Here is a 21,065-nt window from a genome sequence, read left to right on the forward strand (position 1 = left end):
GTGTAGGTTTACCCTGGTGTGATGTTTTGATAACCATGTAAATCTCTCTAGGACAAGGTGACTTTTATCAATATATTCTGCACTATTTACTCTCTGATTTGAAAATGCTAATTAGCATCAAAGTAGACATCATACAAGACTACAACTCCCTGCAAGCTCCTGCATGTCATCTCTAGCTGACACCTTTGCTAACAGATATTGTGTCAATTTAAAACTTGCCCAAGACAGTTCACAGAATTATACATTTAAAGAAATGTAGCCAATTCTTTCATTACTACATTTAGCTAACATTAGATTGTTAATCCAGAGATTCTTACCTTTGCCTCGATTCAGCAGTCTGTCCAGATCATCATGGCATGTGTAGTTATTTATGATCGCCACATTACCAGCTAATTAGCATTTCATTTGTTGGGGGAAAATACAGGCGAATATACTGATAAAAGTCACCTTGTCCGAGAGAGATTTACATGGTTATTAAAACGGTAAGCCTTCATGAAACACAGCCCTTATCTTAAGGGTTTCTAAAACTGGAACCATTGGAACCATTTCCCTGTTTGACCGCTAGGTTTTATGGGTGTTTAAGGAAAACAGATTGAAGAGAGAGTTCTGCATCTCAGAACACCTGTGTGTAAACGGAAGAGGATCCCACAAACGTGTCGTCACTGAAAAATACTGTCGGCTGCAACTGTTAAAACAGTGTTCAGTAAATGTGTATTTTGCGTTTGATAGATTACACCAAGCAGGCATGGAAAGGGGAAATTTGTGAAAGTAATTAATTTGTGTGTGTATGCGTGCATGTGAAATTTTGGCCAATGAAACTGACAGCAAAATTCAAGAGAGTCATGTCAATCACCTACAGTCGTGGTCAAAAGTTTTGAGAATGATACAAGTATTGGTCTTCACAAAGTTTGCTGCTTCAGTGTTTTTAGATATTTTTGTCAGATGTTACTATGGTATACTGAAGTATAATTACAAGCATTCCATAAGTGTCAAAGGCTTTTATTGACAATTACATTAAGTTTATGCAAAGAGTCAATATTTGCATTGTTGACCCTTCTTTTTCAAGACCTCTGCAATCCGTCCTGGCATGCTGTCAATTAACTTCTGGGCCACATCCTGACTGATGGCAGCCCATTCTTGCATAATCAATGCTTGGAGTTTGTTTGTCCACTCGCCTCTTGAGGATTGACCACAAGTTCTCAATGGGATTAAGGTCTGGGGAGTTTCCTGGCCATGGACCCAAAATGTCGATGTTTTGTTCCCCGAGCCACTTAGTTATCACTTTTGCCTTATGGCAAGGTGCTCCATCATGCTGGAAAAGGCATTGTTCGTCACCAAACTGTTATTGGATGGTTGGGAGAAGTTGCTCTCTGAGGATGTGTTGGTACCATTCTTTATTCATGGCTATGTTCTTAGGCAAAATTGTGAGTGAGCCCACTCCCTTGGCTGAGAAGCAACCCCACACACTATTGGCATGACACAGGACTGATGGTAGCGCTCACCTTGTCTTCTCCGGACAAGCTTTTTTTCCGGATGCCCCAAACAATCGGAAAGGGGATTCATCAGAGAAAATGACTTTACCCCACTCCTCAGCAGTCCACTCCCTGTACCTTTTGCAGAATATCAGTCTGTCCCTGATGTTTTTCCTGGAGAGAAGTGGCTTCCTCGCTGCCCTTCTTGACACCAGGCCATCCTCCAAAAGTCTTCGCCTCACTGTGTGTGCAGATGCACTCACACCTGCCTTCTGCCATTCCTGAGCAAGCTCTGCACTGGTGGTGCCCCGATCCCGCAGCTGAATCAACTTTAGGAGACGGTCCTGGCGCTTGCTGGACTTTCTTGGGCGCCCTGAAGCCTTCTTCACAACAATTGAACCTCTCTCCTTGAAGTTCTTGATGATCCAATAAATGGTTGATTTATGTGCAATCTTACTAGCAGCAATATCCTTGCCTGTGAAGGCCTTTTTGTGCAAAGCAATGATGACGGCACGTGTTTACTTGCAGGTAACCATGGTTAACAGAGGAAGAACAATGATTTCAAGCACCACCCTCCTTTTATAGCTTCCAGTCTGTTATTCTAACTCAATCAGCATGACATAGTGATCTCCAGCCTTGTCCACATCAACACTCACCTGTGTTAATGAGAGAATCACTGACATGATGTCAGCTGTTCCTTTTGTGGCAGGGCTGAAATGCAGTGGATTTTTTGGGGGGGGATTAAGTTCATTTTCATGGCAAAGAGGGACTTTGCAATTAATTGCAATTCATCTCATCACTCTTCATGACATTCTGGAGGATATGCAAATTGCCATCATAAAAACTGAGGTAGCAGACTTTGTGAAAATTTATATTTGTGTCATTCTCAAAACTTTTGACCACGACTGTACACAGAAATATACTGAACAAGAATATTAATGCAACATGCAACAATTTCAACGATTTTACAGTTCATAGAAGGAAATCAGTCAATTGAAATAAAATCATTAGGCCCTAATCTATGGATTTCACATGACTGGGCAGGGGTGCAGCCATAGGGAGAAAGGTCCACTCACTGGGGAACCAGGCCCAGCCAATCAGAATGAGTCTTTCTTCAAAAAAGCACTTTATTACAGACAGAAATACTGCTGATAATTTAAGACTTTCACTTTCATTTATTTAAATTGATACTGGCGTCTATATTGCCCCCCTGCCATGCCCAGGATTCCAGTGCCTCTTTGTAAATGCCTGGCCATTCATTTTGCCTCTTTGTAAATGCCTGGCCATTCATTTTGCCTCTTTGTAAATGCCTGGCCATTCATTTTGCCTCTTTGTAAATGCCTGGCCATTCATTTTGCCTCTTTGTAAATGCCTGGCCATTCATTTTGCCTCTTTGTAAATGCCTGGCCATTCATTTTGCCTCTTTGTAAATGCCTGGCCATTCATTTTGCTGCAGAGGCTGATAAAACCAATGGGGTGGTCTAATCGATATATATCCTCAGAGACCGATGCTGTAGTGAATGCTGTGTGACACTATTCATTGCGTATCCATGTGGTGCGTAAACCTTATTTTTCTGATAATAATCGTATAATCTAACAAATGTGTTGGATTATATTTTTTACAGTGACAACCGGTCACAGGTGTATTTGTGATTTGCGTGCATTCATGACATGTTTATTTTTCCTTGTCTTGTGCGACATGTACAAGGTCATCTACCTTGTGAAATTATGTTCTGTTTATTTGCTACAGTTGTGAAGTGACCACATAGTATTTATTTATACAGTGGTCATCAAGAGGTAAGTGTTTGTACTGTAGAGAGTATGGTCTTTCCAATGTCATTCCGGCCATGTAGTATATTTTGTAGTCTTGTATCCGTATGAGCGGAGAGGGAAACGATTAAGAAAGGCATCCCTTGCAGTAGTAAGATTCTAATATTGTCACAAAGGGCAGCTGACAGGCTGCCTTCTGTAATTTTAGTGTACACTGATGCAGGAGTGGGCAATGGTTGGCAGGCACCCCCCTCCTAAAGGCGCAGGGATACTGAGAGAGAGAGAGAGAGAGAGGGAGAGAGAGTCAGAGAGAGTGAGAGAAAGTCAGAGAGAGTGAGAGAGAGTGAGAGTGGAGTCGTTTTGCTGTGGCTCTTCAGTAAACCCAAGTTAGAGACAGACAGGGTATTGTATTTACAGCAGCATGATCCTCATCACATTTGGACTCTATCTTCCACTATTGTTTTGTTATGTCCTGTCTCAGTCCTCTTTCCTGGACAATATTCTCTCATTCCCAGCAGGTAAGAGAGCCAGCCGTGTGTGTGTGTGCGTGTGTGTGTGTGTACATGCGCACACTCATGCATGTGTGTGTTTATATGTGTGTCTGTGTGCATGCAGGAATATGTCATGCATGGTTTTGACAAGCTGCAGTCCGACCCTGGGTAAACTCAACATCATGTCTTATCACGATTGTCTCTGCACTTTGAAGTGTGTGTTGCTGTGTATTTTCCTGTAATTTATGGAATATGAAATGCTGTCAGAATGGAAATGTCTCTATAAATAGCGTCTGTCTACAGTTCCTGACAGGGAGGAAGGCATATGGTGCCTCATATCTGTATTCAGCCAGAGCCGGGAGCAGCTCTCTCCAGTGTGGATGCCGTGATGTCACTACACTCATCATGTTACTGTCATGTTACAGTTCCCTGTGTGATTTCAGTTCTTATTATATTCTAGTTATTATTTGTCTGATTTGTAGATGTATTTCAGTTTTTGTAGTATATACCTATATAGATACCATGTGTAGCTTCTAGTGTCTGCAATAACCTGCCAGACAGTGCATTTCCATACATTTACAGATTACTTTCAGTTCAGCTGATGTTTGTTGTGAAGGGGAGGATCTGCTGATTGAGTGGATTTGAACTAGGCAGCTGCAACACCAGTTCTTTGGCAATGCCCCTATGCAGGAGATTTTCCTTTATGGCTTGTTAGTGAGGTGTTGTCTGGTCTCTGCCTCAACAGGACGCAGTAACATACAGATTATTATACACACCTTACCATACACTTTGATGCTGTTAGAAATAAGCAAACATTGGGTTTTCTTTAAGCCCCTTCAACCAGTTTTGACACTGACTCTATTCGTTTAATTTCCCACTGATGTCAACATGACAAACCCCCTCTGCGGGGTCGGTGTGTATTTACTTCCCATGTGACTGACTTACCATACTGTCCACTACTTTCCCCAGCTCTCCAACAACAACCTGCCTTGGACCAGCAGAGGAAATTCAACCCCTGCTGTTTACTGAGTCCGCCCCCGCCCCCCCTGTTCCCTCCTCCCCCCTCACTGTGGCAACGCGGTGGTCATGTGAGTCCAAAGTCATGTGACTTGTCCTTGTGGAGTGTATGATTGTTGATTTGTCCTTGGGTGCTATCCAAACCTCACTCCCTGGCTGTGTTCCAAATTGCACCCTTTTCCCTACATAGCGTACTACTTTTGATAGGGCTATGGTCAAAAGTAGTGGACTATAATGTATAGGGAATAGCGTGCCATTTGTGACTTAGCCTCACTCTTGCCCTCCTCTGCCCCTGACTAAGAGCAGTAGGGATTTCTGATGATAGAGTAGGTGTGTGCAGGAAGCGATGGATTAACTGGTCTCCCACCGAGTGCTGACTGCAGATCAGGATTGATGAGGGGATACGACCTTAGAGGGTCCTCTTAGAGATACAACCCTCAGCCTATCCTGTTAGAGGGTCCTCTTAGAGATACAACCCTCAGCCTATCCTGTTAGAGGGTCCTTAGAGGATACAACCCTCAGCCTATCCTGTTAGAGGGTCCTTAGAGATACAACCCTCAGCCTATCCTGTTAGAGGGTCCTTAGAGATACAACCCTCAGCCTATCCTGTTAGAGGGTCCTTAGAGATACAACCCTCAGCCTATCCTGTTAGAGGGTCCTTAGAGATACAACCCTCAGCCTATCCTGTTAGAGGGTCCTTAGAGATACAACCCTCAGCCTATCCTGTTAGAGGGTCCTTAGGAGATACAACCCTCAGCCTATCCTGTTAGAGGGTCCTTAGAGATACAACCCTCAGCCTATCCTGTTAGAGGGTCCTTAGAGATACAACCCTCAGCCTATCCTGTTAGAGGGTCCTTAGAGATACAACCCTCAGCCTATCCTGTTAGAGGGTCCTTAGAGATACAACCCTCAGCCTATCCTGTTAGAGGGTCCTTAGATATACAACCCTCAGCCTATAGCCTAGACTGTAAACTCAAGAGGAGTGATGACCAGGAGTTTACGCTGAATGATTGTGTACAATCTCTAATTCAAACTGACAGATGACATGACACACAGCTGTCATTTTGATTGGCAAATAGTGTATAAGTGATCCACAATCTTAATTGTACTGTAATTGTACTTCAGTACCGCAAATAACTACTGATCATTTTATTATTAAATAAAGCAATTATTAAATGGAAGTGTTTTTGTTTGATTGGTTTAGAATGAAGAGTCCGATAATGGAGGAAAACATGGTGAAGATCCAGATCCAGGGACGGAGCTGAAAGGTCCCACCTGTGTCCCAGGCCCCCCAGGCCCCGATGGACCCCCCGGTCCTCAGGTAGGTAAACTTATCCACCCCGCAGCTGTCTCATGTTAACATTTTCATCCCGCTGGCTTCATCACTTTGTCTTTATAAGCCAGATATTTGGAAGAGTATTTAATCAGGGCTTATCAGGTGGACACCTCAGTTAGTTGCCTGAGCTTCCTTACTTTTCAGAAATGGCGGTATACAGGTGTTGGGGGTTGGCTATGTCCTCTATAGGCCCCTAGCAGCGCTTTACCATCTGAGACCCGTGTGAGTTCCTTCTCCTCCCTTCCTGTTGTACCTCTAGAGCTGGAGACAGGGACGGGGATGGGGACGGGGACGGGGACGGGGACGGGAACGGGGACAGGGATGGAGACGAGAACGGAGACGGGAACGGGGACAGGGACGGGGAGGGGGACGGGGACAGGGACAGGGACGGAGACTGGGACGGAGACGGGAACAGGGATGGGGACGGAACGGGGATGGGGACGGAGACGGGGACGGAGAATTGAGATTACATGGAGCCCTCCAACACAGCATCCCATTAACACTCCACATTTAGACACGACGCAAATAGACTTTTTCCACTGGCTGCCACGGCTCTCTGTCCCTCCACACACCATTCTTAGAAACATCCCAAACAGCCTGGTCTGCTTGGAAAGGCATATTGAGTGGAGGGAGTACATTCCTGTATCGCCTTGTATACACAACAACCTGGTTAGGCTGCATATGATTCATTTCCATGTGTTTCTGTGTGGAGGGTGGGTGGGTGGTGGTGGTGTTGCTGTGTGGAGGGTGGGTGGTGGTGGGGGGTTGTGGTGTTACTGTGTGGAGGGTGGGTGGTGGTGTTGCTGTGTGGAGGGTGGGTGGGTGGTTGTGGTGTTACTGTGTGGAGGGTGGGTGGTGGTGGTGGTGTATCTATGTGCGAAGGGTGGGTGGTGGTGTTGCTGTGTGGAGGGTGGGTGGGTGGTTGTGGTGTTGCTGTGCGGAGGGTGGGTGGTTGTGGTGTTGCTGTGTGGAGGGTGGGTGGTGGTGGTGGGTGGGTGGTGGTGGTGTTGCTGTGTGGAGGGTGGGTGGGTGGTTGTGGTGTTACTGAGTGGAGGGTGGGTGGTGGTGGGTGGTGGTGGTGTTGCTGTGTGGAGAGTGGGTGGTGGTGTTGCTGTGTGGAGGGTGGGTGGGTGGTGGTGGTTGGTTGTGGTGTTGCTGTGTGGAGGGTGGGTGGGTGGTGGTGGTTGGTTGTGGTGTTGCTGTGTGGAGGGTGGGTGGGTGGTGGTGTTGCTGTGTGGAGGGTGGGTGGTGGTGGTGTTGCTGTGTGGAGGGTGGGTGGTGGTGGTGTTGCTGTGTGGAGGGTGGGTGGGTGGTGGTGTTGCTGTGTGGAGGGTGGGTGGGTGGTGGTGTTGCTGTGTGGAGGGTGGGTGGGTGGTGGTGTTGCTGTGTGGAGGGTGGGTGGGTGGTGGTGTTGCTGTGTGGAGGGTGGGTGGGTGGTGGTGGTGTTGCTGTGTGCGGAGGGTGGGTGGTGGTGTTGCTGTGTGGAGGGTGGGTGGTGGTGGTGTTGCTGTGTGCGGAGGGTGGGTGGTGGTGTTGCTGTGTGGAGGGTGGGTGGGTGGTGGTGTTGCTGTGTGGAGGGTGGGTGGTGGTGTTGCTGTGTGCGGAGGGTGGGTGGTGGTGTTGCTGTGTGGAGGGTGGGTGGGTGGTGGTGTTGCTGTGTGGAGGGTGGGTGGGTGGTGGTGTTGCTGTGTGGAGGGTGGGTGGGTGGTGGTGTTGCTGTGTGCGGAGGGTGGGTGGTGGTGTTGCTGTGTGGAGGGTGGGTGGTGGTGTTGCTGTGTGCGGAGGGTGGGTGGTGGTGTTGCTGTGTGCGGAGGGTGGGTGGTGGTGTTGCTGTGTGGAGGGTGGGTGGGTGGTGGTGTTGCTGTGTGCGGAGGGTGGGTGGGTGGTGGTGTTGCTGTGTGGAGGGTGGGTGGGTGGTGGTGGTGTTGCTGTGTGCGGAGGGTGGGTGGGTGGTGGTGTTGCTGTGTGGAGGGTGGGTGGGTGGTGGTGTTGCTGTGTGCGGAGGGTGGGTGGGTGGTGGTGTTGCTGTGTGGAGGGTGGGTGGGTGGTGGTGGTGTTGCTGTGTGGAGGGTGGGTGGTGGTGTTGCTGTGTGTGGAGGGTGGGTGGGTGGTGGTGTTGCTGTGTGCGGAGGGTGGGTGGTGGTGTTGCTGTGTGGAGGGTGGGTGGGTGGTGGTGTTGCTGTGTGGAGGGTGGGTGGGTGGTGGTGTTGCTGTGTGGAGGGTGGGTGGGTGGTGGTGTTGCTGTGTGCGGAGGGTGGGTGGTGGTGTTGCTGTGTGGAGGGTGGGTGGGTGGTGGTGTTGCTGTGTGGAGGGAGGGTGGGTGGTGGTGTTGCTGTGTGGAGGGTTGGTGGGTAGTGGTGGGTGGTGGTGGTGTTGTAATGTAGCAGATCCTATAGTAATCCCAGAGTCCTATAAATTGCCAATTGCCTAGATGGCATTCTGTCAGGGAGAGGAGAGCATGGTTAGCAGACCCTTCAGATTGTTTTTCACATCAGTATTCATGCACAATTCATGCACAATTTAGCCTATACAGCATGGCACCAGAGTTAGCTGACTGCAAATGAAGCTAACAAGCACATTTAGTGTCAATATTATCCTGTACCTGCTAATTGATATTACAGGATATTATGAAGGGAATTCAGAATATTATTGGGATTGTAAATAATAAATCGATTGCCCCCCCCCAAATTTTTTTAAAAATAATAATAACATGTTCTAATTGTTTATATATATGATTATTGTTGACCTTCTACAGGGTCCAGCTGGGCTACCAGGTCTGAAGGGACCAAAAGGAGAAAAGGTAAGTGTCATTTATAAAATACATTTTTTTTTTTACATTAGATGTTTAGTGACTGATTGAAAGTTGTCATTATACGAAGAGGAAAGGGCTTGTATGAAAAGCACTAGTTATAACTGTATGTCTCTGTCTCTGTCTCTGTCTCTGTCTCTGTCTCTGTCTCTGTCTCTGCCTCTGTCTCTGTCTCTGTCTCTGTCTCTGTCTCTGCCTCTGCCTCTGTCTCTGTCTCTGTCTCTGCCTCTGCCTCTGCCTCTGTCTCTATCTCTGTCTCTGTCTCTGTCTCTGCCTCTGTCTCTGTCTCTGTCTCTGCCTCTGCCTCTGTCTCTGTCTCTGTCTCTGCCTCTGCCTCTGTCTCTGTCTCTGTCTCTGTCTCTGTCTCTGTCTCTGTCTCTGTCTCTGCCTCTGCCTCTGTCTCTGTCTCTGTCTCTGTCTCTGTCTCTGTCTCTGTCTCTGTCTCTCTACCTCTGTCTCTGTCTCTGTCTCTGTCTCTGTCTCTGTCTCTGTCTCTGTCTCTGTCTCTGTCTCTGTCTCTGTCTCTGTCTCTGTCTCTGTCTCTACCTCTGTCTCTGTCTCTGTCTCTGTCTCTACCCCTGTCTCTGTCTCTGTCTCTGTCTCTGCATCTGCCTCTGTCTCTGTCTCTGTCTCTGTCTCTGTCTCTGTCTCTGTCTCTCTACCTCTGTCTCTGTCTCTGTCTCTGCCTCTGTCTCTGTCTCTGTCTCTGTCTCTGTCTCTGTCTCTGTCTCTGTCTCTGTCTCTGTACCTCCAGGGAGAACTGGGACGACCTGGACAAAAGGTGAGGGCGTCCATTGATCATTCTATTAGCTCTGCTAAGTGGATTTGCTCAAAAATGAGATCCAGTCCCTTCTCAGTCTGTCTGGTGGGCTGTAACTCACGTCCCCGCCGCCCGCCTGTCCGCCCGCTGCCTGGTTATGAACATTATGAAATGCAGAGGAAGACTAGCAGCACAACCTTGCCAGGATGCTAGGATAGCTAGGACACAGAGAGAGCCGCTGAGATAGAAGATGTATAGAAGCATTCTGCTGAGTTGGAGTGGAGAGTGGATGAACCTCCCACCCCGTCCCATGTCTCCTCTAACAAATGGGGAAGTATTGGTCACCCTGTTAGCTCCTGAAACCCATCCAGCTTCACTAGGCCCTGTTCAGGAGGGTGCATCGTTACAGCACCTTCACAGAGATGTATTGCATAGAAAATAGATGATTGTAGGTCGTATAGAATAGGGAATTCGAACTCACTCTATCTATTTAATTTATATCTGCAACATTCTGAACATTTAATCCCTCCGAATACACCCCCACTTTCCTGTCATGTGGTCCATCCCCGTTCCCATTGGTATTGGAGGATGGATCCATCTATACGTTCACTGCCCTGCTCTGTGAGCTGCGGGGCTGGCTGTGTGCAGCAGCAGCATTGCAGTGCAATTTAGCTTAGTGCTCGAGCCAGACCATAAATCATTTTATTTCCCACAAGCAGCGGGCCTCCTGTTTTATATGCGGCCTATCATTTCATTAAAGAGGGCAGAGTGACAGCCCTTGTTAAAGTCCTTCTCTCTCTCCACATGGCGGACCAGGGTAAAAACACTACACAGGTTGTCATGTCAACATCCCCACCAGCTCACGGAATTCTCTGTAACCATTCAGAACAATCATGTTTGTAACTCATGCTACATGTTACTTCTACTTTTACGATATTACACACGAAAAGATGATACTGCACAGTACACAGTTTACATGGAGAGCTGCTGATTCATTCAGTTGAATGGTTGTGTTCTAGCGTCTTGTATTTTTGTTTTTTTTGTTTATGACGCTAGGTCAGCTGGTAATTCTTTATATGGCCGTCTTCATGGCCTGTGTTTTCTAGTCAGTTCAGAACTTCTGGTCTGGTTAAAGTAGTGTTTTAAAGGTTCTGATATGGCTCAGCTATTCTCACATATTACCTATGTACCGTACACAGGAGGCTGCCGAGGGAGGACAGCTCATAATAATGGCCTTAATGGTACAAATGGAATGTCATCAAACTAATGGAAACCATGGAAACCATGTGTTGGATGTATTTGATACCATTCCACTGATTCCACTCCAGTCATTACCATGAGCCCGTCCTCCCCAATCAAGGTGCCACCAGCCTCCTGTGGTACTATGTGTGATAACTGTAAAAGGTATGCTAAATCAGTCGTTCCCAAAGGGGGAGTACTGCAGGGGGTCTGCAGCCAGATCAAAAAAATATATCATAATAATAAAAATAACAAAAATCTATGAATATTGCTAGCAACAACAGCTTAAACGAATTTTGCACAACCGATCTGTGAAAAGAGTTTAGACTAGAGGGTGCAATACAATGTAATATTCATCCACAATTTATGTTCTTAAGCGTTAGACGCACAACATGGGCCGGGGAGGCTCACAGGGATATTGGTATCCACAGTACTCCATCAATAATACATTTGTTTAACTAAATTCTTATTTTATTCCCCACAAATGAACATGAGTGCACTGTAATTTAAGCCAAAAACTGCAACATGGCAAAATGTGTAGAATTCACTGTTGATTTTGTCACATTTTTTAGATTTAGTTTTAGTCTTAGACCTACATTTAATTAGATCAAGTGTTAACAGGCGATAGCCGACACCTCATAGCTGATGTTTTGGCGGTGTCAGAGGTGGAACTGTGTTAGAGCTGTCAAATCAGTGAACGACAGCTACTCATGTGGTCATTGTCACGAACATCCGTTCCACTGGCGTTAGTAGTTCAGAATGAGAAAGTGTAGGCTATATAGAAATGACACTCACATTGAAAATCATTCAACTAAATAATGAGGATTTACACAGACTGACCAGGTGAATCCAGGTGAAAGCTATGATCCTTTATTGATGTCACTTGTTAAATCCACTTCAATCAGTGTAGATGAAGGGGAGGAGACAAGTTAAAGAAGGATTTTTAAGCCTTAAGACAATTGAGACATGGATTGTGTATGTGTGCCATTCAGAGGGTGAATGGGCAAGACAAAATATTTAAGTGCCTTTGAACGGGGTATGGTAGTAAGTGCCAGGTGCACCTGTTTGTGTCAAGAACTACAATGCTGCTGGGTTTTTCACGCTCAACAGTTTCCCATGTGTATCAAGAATGGTCCATCACCCAAAGGACATCCAGCCAACTTGACACAACTGTGGGAAGCATTGGAGTCAACATGGGCCAGCATCCCTGTGGAACACTTTCGACACCTTGTAGAGTCCATATCCCGACGAATTGAGGCTGTTCTGAGGGCAAAAGGGGCTGCAACTCAATATTAGGAAGGTGTTCTTAATAAACATTATTGTTTCTAGTTGAGGTTAGTTACAAGTGTTCTGGCTTCGCATCAGTTCAAAAAAGATTGAAGAATGACTGAAGAGACCACCTGGGAGCTGTGTGGGAGAGCCGGGCAGATCAGCTCAATCAGATTGAAGAATGACTGAAGAGACCACCTGGGAGCTGTGTGGGAGAGCCGGGCAGATCAGCCCAATCAGATTGAAGAATGACTGAAGAGACCACCTGGGAGCTGTGTGGGAGAGCCGGGCAGATCAGCCCAATCAGATTGAAGAATGACTGAAGAGACCACCTGGGAGCTGTGTGGGAGAGCCGGGCAGATCAGCCCAATCAGATTGAAGAATGACTGAAGAGACCACCTGGGAGCTGTGTGGGAGAGCCGGGCAGATCAGCCCAATCAGATTGAAGAATGACTGAAGAGACCACCTGGGAGCTGTGTGGGAGAGCCGGGCAGATCAGCCCAATCAGATTGAAGAATGACTGAAGAGACCACCTGGGAGCTGTGTGGGTTGCCGGGCAGATCAGCCCAATCAGATTGAAGAATGACTGAAGAGACCACCTGGGAGCTGTGTGGGAGAGCCGGGCAGATCAGCCCAATCAGATTGAAGAATGACTGAAGAGACCACCTGGGAGCTGTGTGGGAGAGCCGGGCAGATCAGCCCAATCAGATTGAAGAATGACTGAAGAGACCACCTGGGAGCTGTGTGGGTTGCCGGGCAGATCAGCCAATCAGATCGCGCAACTGAAAGATGTCAACTCTGCCAATGAGAGGGTTGCATGAAATATTCTGCATTCATGCTCTGATTGGACAAAACAGATGAAAAGGAGCTTCATTTCAAATTAAATGTCCATTAATCTCACATGGAATTCTCGTCTGGCCACATTTTTGTCAACTAAAGTTAAAACGAATTTGTTACAGTTATTGGGTTTTTTTCCAGGGCATCTCGTCTCGTTATCGTCATAGTTTTAGTCAGGAAAAATAAGTCGTTGACAAGTATTTTTCGTCATAGTTATTGTTGACGAAATGTACACTTGTTGTACTAGAATTGCAAGAAATTAGCTTTAAAATGTTATCTATGCCCAAAGGCAAAATGTGTAGAATTGCAGGTAATTAGCTTTTTTTCTCTGACGCTAAGAGGGGGGGCCTTTAAAAATGTGTTTCCCGTTGCCCAAGACTTGAAGTCATAGTAAAACTGCTTGTATGCTATTTGTAGTGCACTCTAAAGTAGGACTTGCATTCTGATATTATGAGGGGGACCCCGATTAATTTTCTATCACAATCCCCCACGCAAAACATAATAATGTGGGATCCTCTGTGCTAAATGACCGTATAATGTGTTAAATTATGTTGTGGCCCATCAGGGTCGGACGGGGCCTCCAGGTCTCCCGGGGCGCCAGGGACCAGCCGGGTGGCCAGGACCAAATGGGCCCAAAGTGAGTAAGTCCTATTTCATAGTGCCCATATATCAATATGGTATTTTACCGTACCATAGTATGGTGAAAAAAATAACATAAAAAAATGGTATGTGTGTTCCTGTACGTACAGGTGTTAGATCTTAATTTGGCCTGTTTCGTCACAGGAGTAAAATAATCCTGCAGCAGGAGGATTTGATTATTTTCTAACGAGAAATGAGAATAGTTTTGATAGGCTACAGTAGACTATATATTAGGATCTAGTAAGAGAAAGATAAAGGGTTTTCAGTGAATTTATGTAAATCACGAGGCTCATTTGAATTTCCTACGGTGCAGGAAAATTCTCTGCGACAACAGAGTGATCAAATTAAGATACCACGTCTGTATGATATGATGTGTAAAGGTAGATGAAGACTGTGTTATCAGAGCCATGTCTCTGTGTGTGTGTGTGTGTGTGGCAGGGGGAGAAGGGAGATGGTGGATTGATGGGATTACCTGGAGTAAGAGGACCTCTTGGACCTAAGGTCTGTGAAGCTTCATCTTTCCCCGAGAAAATTGTCTGATTTCAACCATCAAGTTATTCATATTGTCTATACTTCAGACTTCTGATCTTCCTTCCTAGGGTTTACCCGGATACAAAGGAGAAAAGGTGTGTGATTACTTCAAATGTGTTAGACTGCTTTCTTTTATTCTATTACATTACATAACCATATCTCAGTTCCACTGGGTTGGTTCAACAACACTGTTTGTCTGTTTTCAGTGTTTACAGTTGGCTGTACAGTTGTTTTGTCTCCTGTCTCATCAGGGTTCCCGTGGTGACCGTAGTGAGGCTGGGAGGAAGGGAGACAAGGGCACAATGGGCTTCCCTGGAATGCTTGGACAGAAAGTGAGACATACATCTTGTGATCTCTTGATCTAGACATTATCTGATGTTTATCAGCTGCTGGGGTTGATGTGGAGGAGGAGGAGGAGGAGGAGGAGGAGGAGGGGGGGAGCAGGTGAAGGAGGAGTGGGAGTAGGAGCGGGGGGAGGGGGGCAGGAGGAGGTCATTGTAGGTGAAGTGTAGTGGAGGTTCATTGAACAACAGGATAGAACCAGAATCAACTGGCCCTCCATAATAACTCAATAACACAATTCTAAATTGGACCACAGTTATTTATATGATGTACCAGTATATGTTGTTATTGATGGAGTGCTGTGGTTTGTTATGTCTTTAGGGTGAAATGGGTCCAAAGGGAGAACCTGGAATCTCAGGGAATAGAGGACCGACGGGCAGACCAGGGAAGAGGGGCAAACAGGTGAGATATACTTTATTAAACAGGTGAGATATACTTTATTAAACAGGTGAGATATATTCTTTATTAAACAGTTGAGAGATATTCTTTATTAAACAGGTGAGATATACTTTATTAAACAGTTGAGAGATATTCTGTATTAGGATCTTATTTGGATCTTAATGATGTAAAACAGTGCCTTGCAAAAGTATTCATCCCCCTTGGCGTTTTTCCAATTTTGTTGCATTACAACCTGTAATTTAAATGGATTTTTATTTGGATTTCATGTAATGGACATACACAAAATAGTCCAAATTAGAACTTGTTTCAAGAAATTCTAAATAAATAAATAACGGAAAAGTGGTGCGTGCGTATGTATTCACCCCCTTTTACTATGAAGCCCCTAAACAAGATCTGGTGCAACCAATTACCTTCAGAAGTCACATAATTAGTTAAATAAAGTCCACCTGTGTGCAATCTAAGTGTCACATGATCTGTCACATGATCTCAGTATTTATACACCTGTTCTGAAAGGCCCCAGAGTCTGCAACACCACTAAGCAAGGGGCACCACCAAGCAAGCGGCACCATGAAGACCAAGGAGCTCTCCAAACAGGTCAGGGACAAAGTTGTGGAAAAGTACAGATCAGGGTTGGGTTACAAAAAAATATCAGAAACTTTGAACATCCCACGGAGCACCATTAAATCCGTTATTTAAAAATGGAAAGAATATGGCACCACAACAAACCTGCCAAGAGAGGGCCGCCCACCAAAACTCACGGACCAGGCAAGGAGGGTATTAATCAGAGAGGCAACAAAGAGACCAAAGATAACCCCGAAGGCGCTGCAAAGCTCCACAGCGGAGGTTGGAGTATCTGTCCATAGGAGCTGGGCTTTACGGAAGAGTGGCCAGAAAAAAGCTATTGCTTAAAGAAAAAAATAAGCAAACATGTTTGGTGTTCGCCAAAATTCATGTGGGAGACTCCTCAAACATATGGAAGAAGGTACTCTGGTCAGATGAGACAAACATTTAGCTTTTTGTCCATCAAGGAAAACGCTATGTCTAGCGCAAACCCAACACCTCTCATCACCCTGAGAACACCATATTTTTCATCGGCAGGGACTGGGAAACTGGTCAGAATTGAAGGAATGATTGATGGCGCTAAATACAGGGAAATTCTTGAGGGAAACCTGTTTCAATCTTCCAGAGAATTGAGACTGGGATGGAGGTTCACCTTCTAGCAGGACAATAACCCTAAGCATACTGCTAAAGCAACACTCGAGTGGTTTAAGGGGAAACATTTAAATGTCTTGGAATGACCTAGTCAAAGCCCAGACCTCAATCCAATTGAGAATCTGTGGTATGACTTAAAGATTGCTATACACCAGCGGAACCCATCCAACTTGAAGGCGCTGGAGCAGTTTTTCCTTGAAGAATGGGCAAAAATCCCAGTGGCTAGATCTGCCAAACTTATAGAGACATACCCCAAGAGACTTGCAGCTGTAATTGCTGCAAAAGGTGGCTCTACAAAGTATTGACTTTGGGGGGGTGAATAGTTATGCACGCTCAAGTTTTCTGTTTTTTGTCTTATTTCTTGTTTGTTTCACAAATTTTTTTTATTTTGCATCTTCAAAGTGGTAGGCATGTTGTGTAAATCAAATGATGCAAACACCCAAAAAATCCATTTTAATTCCAGGTTGTAAGGCAACAAAACAGGAAAATGCCAAGGGGGGTGAACACTTTCGCAAGCCACTGTATCACATGCTGTTAGAAGCTGTGATTAAAAAAAGTTTTGCCGCTCTTTGAGCAACATACTGTAACTTCAAATCACTATGATGTGGTGACATGTTTTGACCGCTGAAGGTTTACCATATGTTTGTCTGTCGATGTTTTTACATGTGTTGTTTATCTTGTCTGATTTATCAGGGAGGGAAGGGCGACAATGGGATTATCGGCCCTCTAGGTCCAGCAGGTCCTCAGGGGCCCCCCGGCCACCCTGGTCCCCCAGGTCTGCCAGCCTCAGGTAAGGACCTCTCCACCACCTCCTCCATCGGCTCTTCCATCTGAGCTTGGCTGCTTTAGAGCCAGCTGTAGGGCTAGGGAGTGTGGCTGGGCTAACATGCTAATCTGTTGCCAGTCTGTAGATGCATGTTGAGTGTGTAGCTGGATGAATTCTAGGGAAGAGCATTGAGTCAGATTTAGAGTTATTGGTTTGTTCATTGTTGGAGGCTCTGCCCATTTTCTGGACTCTGAAGGCTAGTTTCTCAGACCTAGATTATTAAACCTGGTCCTGTAATAAAAAGCATGCCCAATGGAGAATCTCACTGGAAAGTACATTTGAGGTTTAATGTGCGGTTTGGAAATCGTCCATATGTCCTGTCAGTGTGAGAAGCTTCAGGGATGGGTGTGAAGCTGTAGGCAGGCAACCTCCCGTGTCAGCATCTGCGAAAGGAAGCAGACATTAAAACACAGCAGGAGGTAACACCAGAGAGCTTATTTAGCTTCAGAGGAACCTGATCCCCCCCTCTCTATCCCCCCCCTGAGGTGAAACAGATGCCCAGAGGGGGTGGGGTGGCAGGGGGACACTGGGATGGGACGGATGATGAAGCCATGACATCATGTCCTTAAAACGGATTCATAGAGGGCCAAGAAGCTCCTTACATATTTACAAACATTATGTCACCATGTAATTAAACTGTGACAGCCGGTGTCTTGTTCAGGTTTCTGCTCAAATTGAGTTGATTGCTTTACCAACTTGATAGATAGACAAGGGGGCCCGGATAGTGCATTTATAACATACAGTCCCTGTGAATATGGTACTCTGTGCTTGTGTAATGTGTACATCACTTTTGTACATATGCCTACATCGATAATATATGATCTAAAGATGTATTTCTTGTTCAGGACTCTACGTGGTCGGAACGAAAGGTGAGAGGGGGCTACCAGGTCTTCCTGGAACTTGCAGCTGTAACTCTGTTAGTATTAACAGCCCACAGTTTGATGAACATAGTTCCAGGAGCGACTACGCCAAAGTGCCAGCGGTGAGCATGCAACACATGATCAACATTATTGCGAATCATAAACTTGCCTCAGCTAAGGCACTTGATAGACCAAATTAGTCTTTGTTGTCTCACCCAGAATGAGTCTTTATTGTGTCTCACCCAGAATGAGTCTTTGTTGTTTACAGATATTTGTGGTAAACAATAAAGAAGAACTAGATCGTCTTCATACGGACAACGCCCTAGCCTTCCGGAAAGACCAGAGATCACTTTACTTCAAAGACACCAACGGATGGCTGCCGATTCTTCTAAACGTGATATGTCTAAGTGCTTACAGTATTGCCTGGCGAGGTTCATCTTTAAGTTACAGTTTTATTTAATTTTCTTTGTTTTAGTTTCTAATCTCTGTAATAGACTCCTTTCTTCCAGCTGACACCGTTCCAGTCTACGGAGAACGCTCCGGAACAGGAGGGTTACTGTGGCGACGGGATCGTTCAGATTCCCAACGGGGAGGAATGTGACGACGGGAATAGGATTGTCACCGACGGCTGCGTCAGTAAGTCACGTTATCATAGTGGATGAACAAGATCTGTGGTTTGGTTCTGCCGATGGTTCCGTTTGTTGGAGCCTGGAGTTGTGGGTTCGATTACCGCATGGGAAGTTGATTTGGATGAAGTAACTTACTAAATGATAATGCTATTGATGACATACAGAAGCACCGGTCTGGTTTGGATGGCAATTTATCTGTCTCTCTGTCCGTGTCTCTGTCTCTCTCTCTGTGTCTCTCTCTCCGTCTCTCCATGTCTCTGTCTCTCTCTCTGTGTCTCTCTCTCTCTGTGTCTCTCTCTCCGTGTGTCTCTCTCTCCGTGTCTTTCTCTCTGTGTGTCTTTCCCTCCTTGTCTCTCTTTCTCTCTGTGTCTCTGTCTCTCTCTCTGTCTCTCTGTGTGTCCCTCTCTCCCTGTGTCTCTCTCTCCGTGTGTGTCTCTCTCCGTGTGTCTCTCTCTCTGTGTGTCTCTCTCTCTGTATCTCTCTCTCTGTGTCTCTCTGTCTCTCTCTCTCTGTGTGTCCCTCTCTCTGTGTGTCTCTCTCTGTGTGTCTCTCTCTCCGTGTCTCTGTCTCTCTCTCCGTGTCTCTCTCTCTCTGTCTCTCTGTCTCTCTCTCTCTCTGTGTCCCTCTCTCTGTGTGTCCCTCTCTCTGTGTCTCTGTGTCTCTCTCTGTGTGTGTCTCTCTCCGTGTCTCTCTCTCTGTGTGTCTCTCTCTCCGTGTGTCTCTCTCTCCGTGTGTCTCTCTCACCGTGTGTCTCTCTCTCTCTGTGTCTCTCTCTGTTTTTCTCCCTCTCTGTTTCTCTCTCCATCTCTTCCTCCTGACAGAGTGTAAACATGCTTACTGTGGAGATGGTTATCGTTACGACGGGGCCGAGGAATGTGATGGAAAGGACTTTGGCTATCAGACATGCAACTCATATCTCCCAGGGTTAGTAGGACTACTGTCTTGATCCATTCTTGTCTGCTTTTCATATCTTACTGTATGTAACCTCATAACTGTGTGTTCCCTATGGAGCAGTAACACTGTCTGCCATTGTCATGATTAGTTGACAGAGGGTTCTATTTCTCCTTGATTCCCAGGTCTTATGGTCGTCTCAGATGCACTCCGTACTGTGTCATTGACTCTACAAACTGCAATTATTTCACATGAAGAGGAACCTGGACACAGCAGTGGGATCCTTCATGTCTTGTTTGCTTTGGCACTAAACAGGATGTCGGTAATGCAAAAAAAAAAAAAAAAAGAAGAAAGATCAACAACAACACTGCAAACAAGAGACTCAAAAAGGAAGTGGTGACAAACTGGACTAAACCTGACAAAATGACTAAAACTACACACACTAACTCTGTTGAATCGCTGCTGAAGCCATGTAGTTCCCGAGGAGGTGGGGGTGGCGAGTAAAATGCCCCCTCACCCATTCACAGGAAACGCACAGGACAATTTCACTTTGTCTTAAATAAAACTCAACCCAAGACTGAAGAGGCTCCGCCCACACCATACCTGATAGGACCAGGGCCTGCCGCTGAACGAGAGGCGGTCAAATGAGAGAAGTGACAGACAGCCAATAGGAGAGCTCTGAGAAAGAGAGAGAGACTCGTGGGTGGAGCCGGAAGCCATATTTACCTCGACGTAGCACTGTTAAAGAAAAGAGAACCAGGTCTGGACAATCAGAAGCAGGATGCTGTGTATTTTACTGCAATGTGAATGACGTAATATAGCATTTGCATGAGGCTGAGATTGCTGTGTGACCATGGCAACAGATGTCACTACCTAGGCATGTAACCAATCACAATACTTACTATCGTTGTCATGAGCTTTGTGCTGTGTATATATAGTAGGTAGACGTCTCCAATTGTACGTAGGGAGTATATTGTATGTTATAATTTCACTAATCAGGACAGGAGGGGCATGTCATAATGATACTGTATTCAGGAGGATTCTGAGAGCCTTGTTCAATAGAGGCAGATCTTAAGCCTTGTTCTGTATGTTCTTAAGAGGTAGATCTTAAGCCTTGTTCTGTATGTTATGAAGAGGTAGATCTTAAGCCTAGGTCAGTCTGTACTGAAGAGGTAGATCCTCTTCAGAAGAACAGTAAAGCTATGTACTGTACAGTAGTAGCATAAAGCCAAGATGGCCGCTTGTGGAAATAGCAGCCAAGCTGACAGACCGGGATCCCTCACCACCTGGTAGAACTGAGCAGGGGCCTTGTCCCAAATTACACCCTATTCCCTATATAGTGCACTACTTTTGACCAGAGTCCTATGGGCCTTGGTCAAAAGTAGCGCACTATATAGGGGATAGGGTGCCATTTGGGACAGCCAGGCCTGTGCGCTCTATTAGCTTGTGATAGCACTGGACTGTAGTTCAAGAGGGCCGTTCAGAATCTGAACATTGTGGACATGGTCAGCTTTGCTTTAGTTTAGATTGACATTTCCACGATTTAACTCAGGAACCACTAACATAATGTAGCTGTGGTCGTGCGGTTTTCACAGACATCCTCCCTTATATCCACTGTAGACCACAGATGAGACCACCGAGTCTGTGCTGCACACTGACTGTTACACTGTCCCTCTCCTCACTCAGAAGTGCTTACTGTACACGTTGATGACTCATGCCATCAGTCCTCTAGGTAT

The 21,065-nt window shown here is 46.0% G+C and overlaps 1 protein-coding gene across 1 annotated transcript; it reads left to right on the forward strand.

Annotated features, from left to right (window-relative positions):
* Nucleotides 1-3,545: 3,545 nt before the first annotated feature.
* Nucleotides 3,546-20,404, forward strand: LOC121558328 (acetylcholinesterase collagenic tail peptide). The gene is made up of 16 exons (XM_041871728.2): nt 3,546-3,760; nt 4,703-4,821; nt 5,955-6,071; nt 8,842-8,886; nt 9,650-9,676; nt 13,566-13,637; nt 14,078-14,140; nt 14,239-14,265; nt 14,422-14,502; nt 14,834-14,914; nt 16,817-16,913; nt 17,795-17,931; nt 18,078-18,203; nt 18,304-18,445; nt 19,260-19,362; nt 19,515-20,404. The coding sequence occupies exons 1-16, from the start codon at nt 3,664-3,666 to the stop codon at nt 19,582-19,584; spliced, it is 1,404 nt and encodes a 467-aa protein (XP_041727662.1). The 5' UTR covers nt 3,546-3,663; the 3' UTR covers nt 19,585-20,404.
* The last annotated feature ends 661 nt before the right edge of the window (nt 20,405-21,065 follow it).

The sequence above is a fragment of the Coregonus clupeaformis genome, unplaced genomic scaffold (genome assembly GCF_020615455.1).
Source record: "Coregonus clupeaformis isolate EN_2021a unplaced genomic scaffold, ASM2061545v1 scaf0386, whole genome shotgun sequence".
Lineage (NCBI taxonomy): Eukaryota > Metazoa > Chordata > Actinopteri > Salmoniformes > Salmonidae > Coregonus > Coregonus clupeaformis.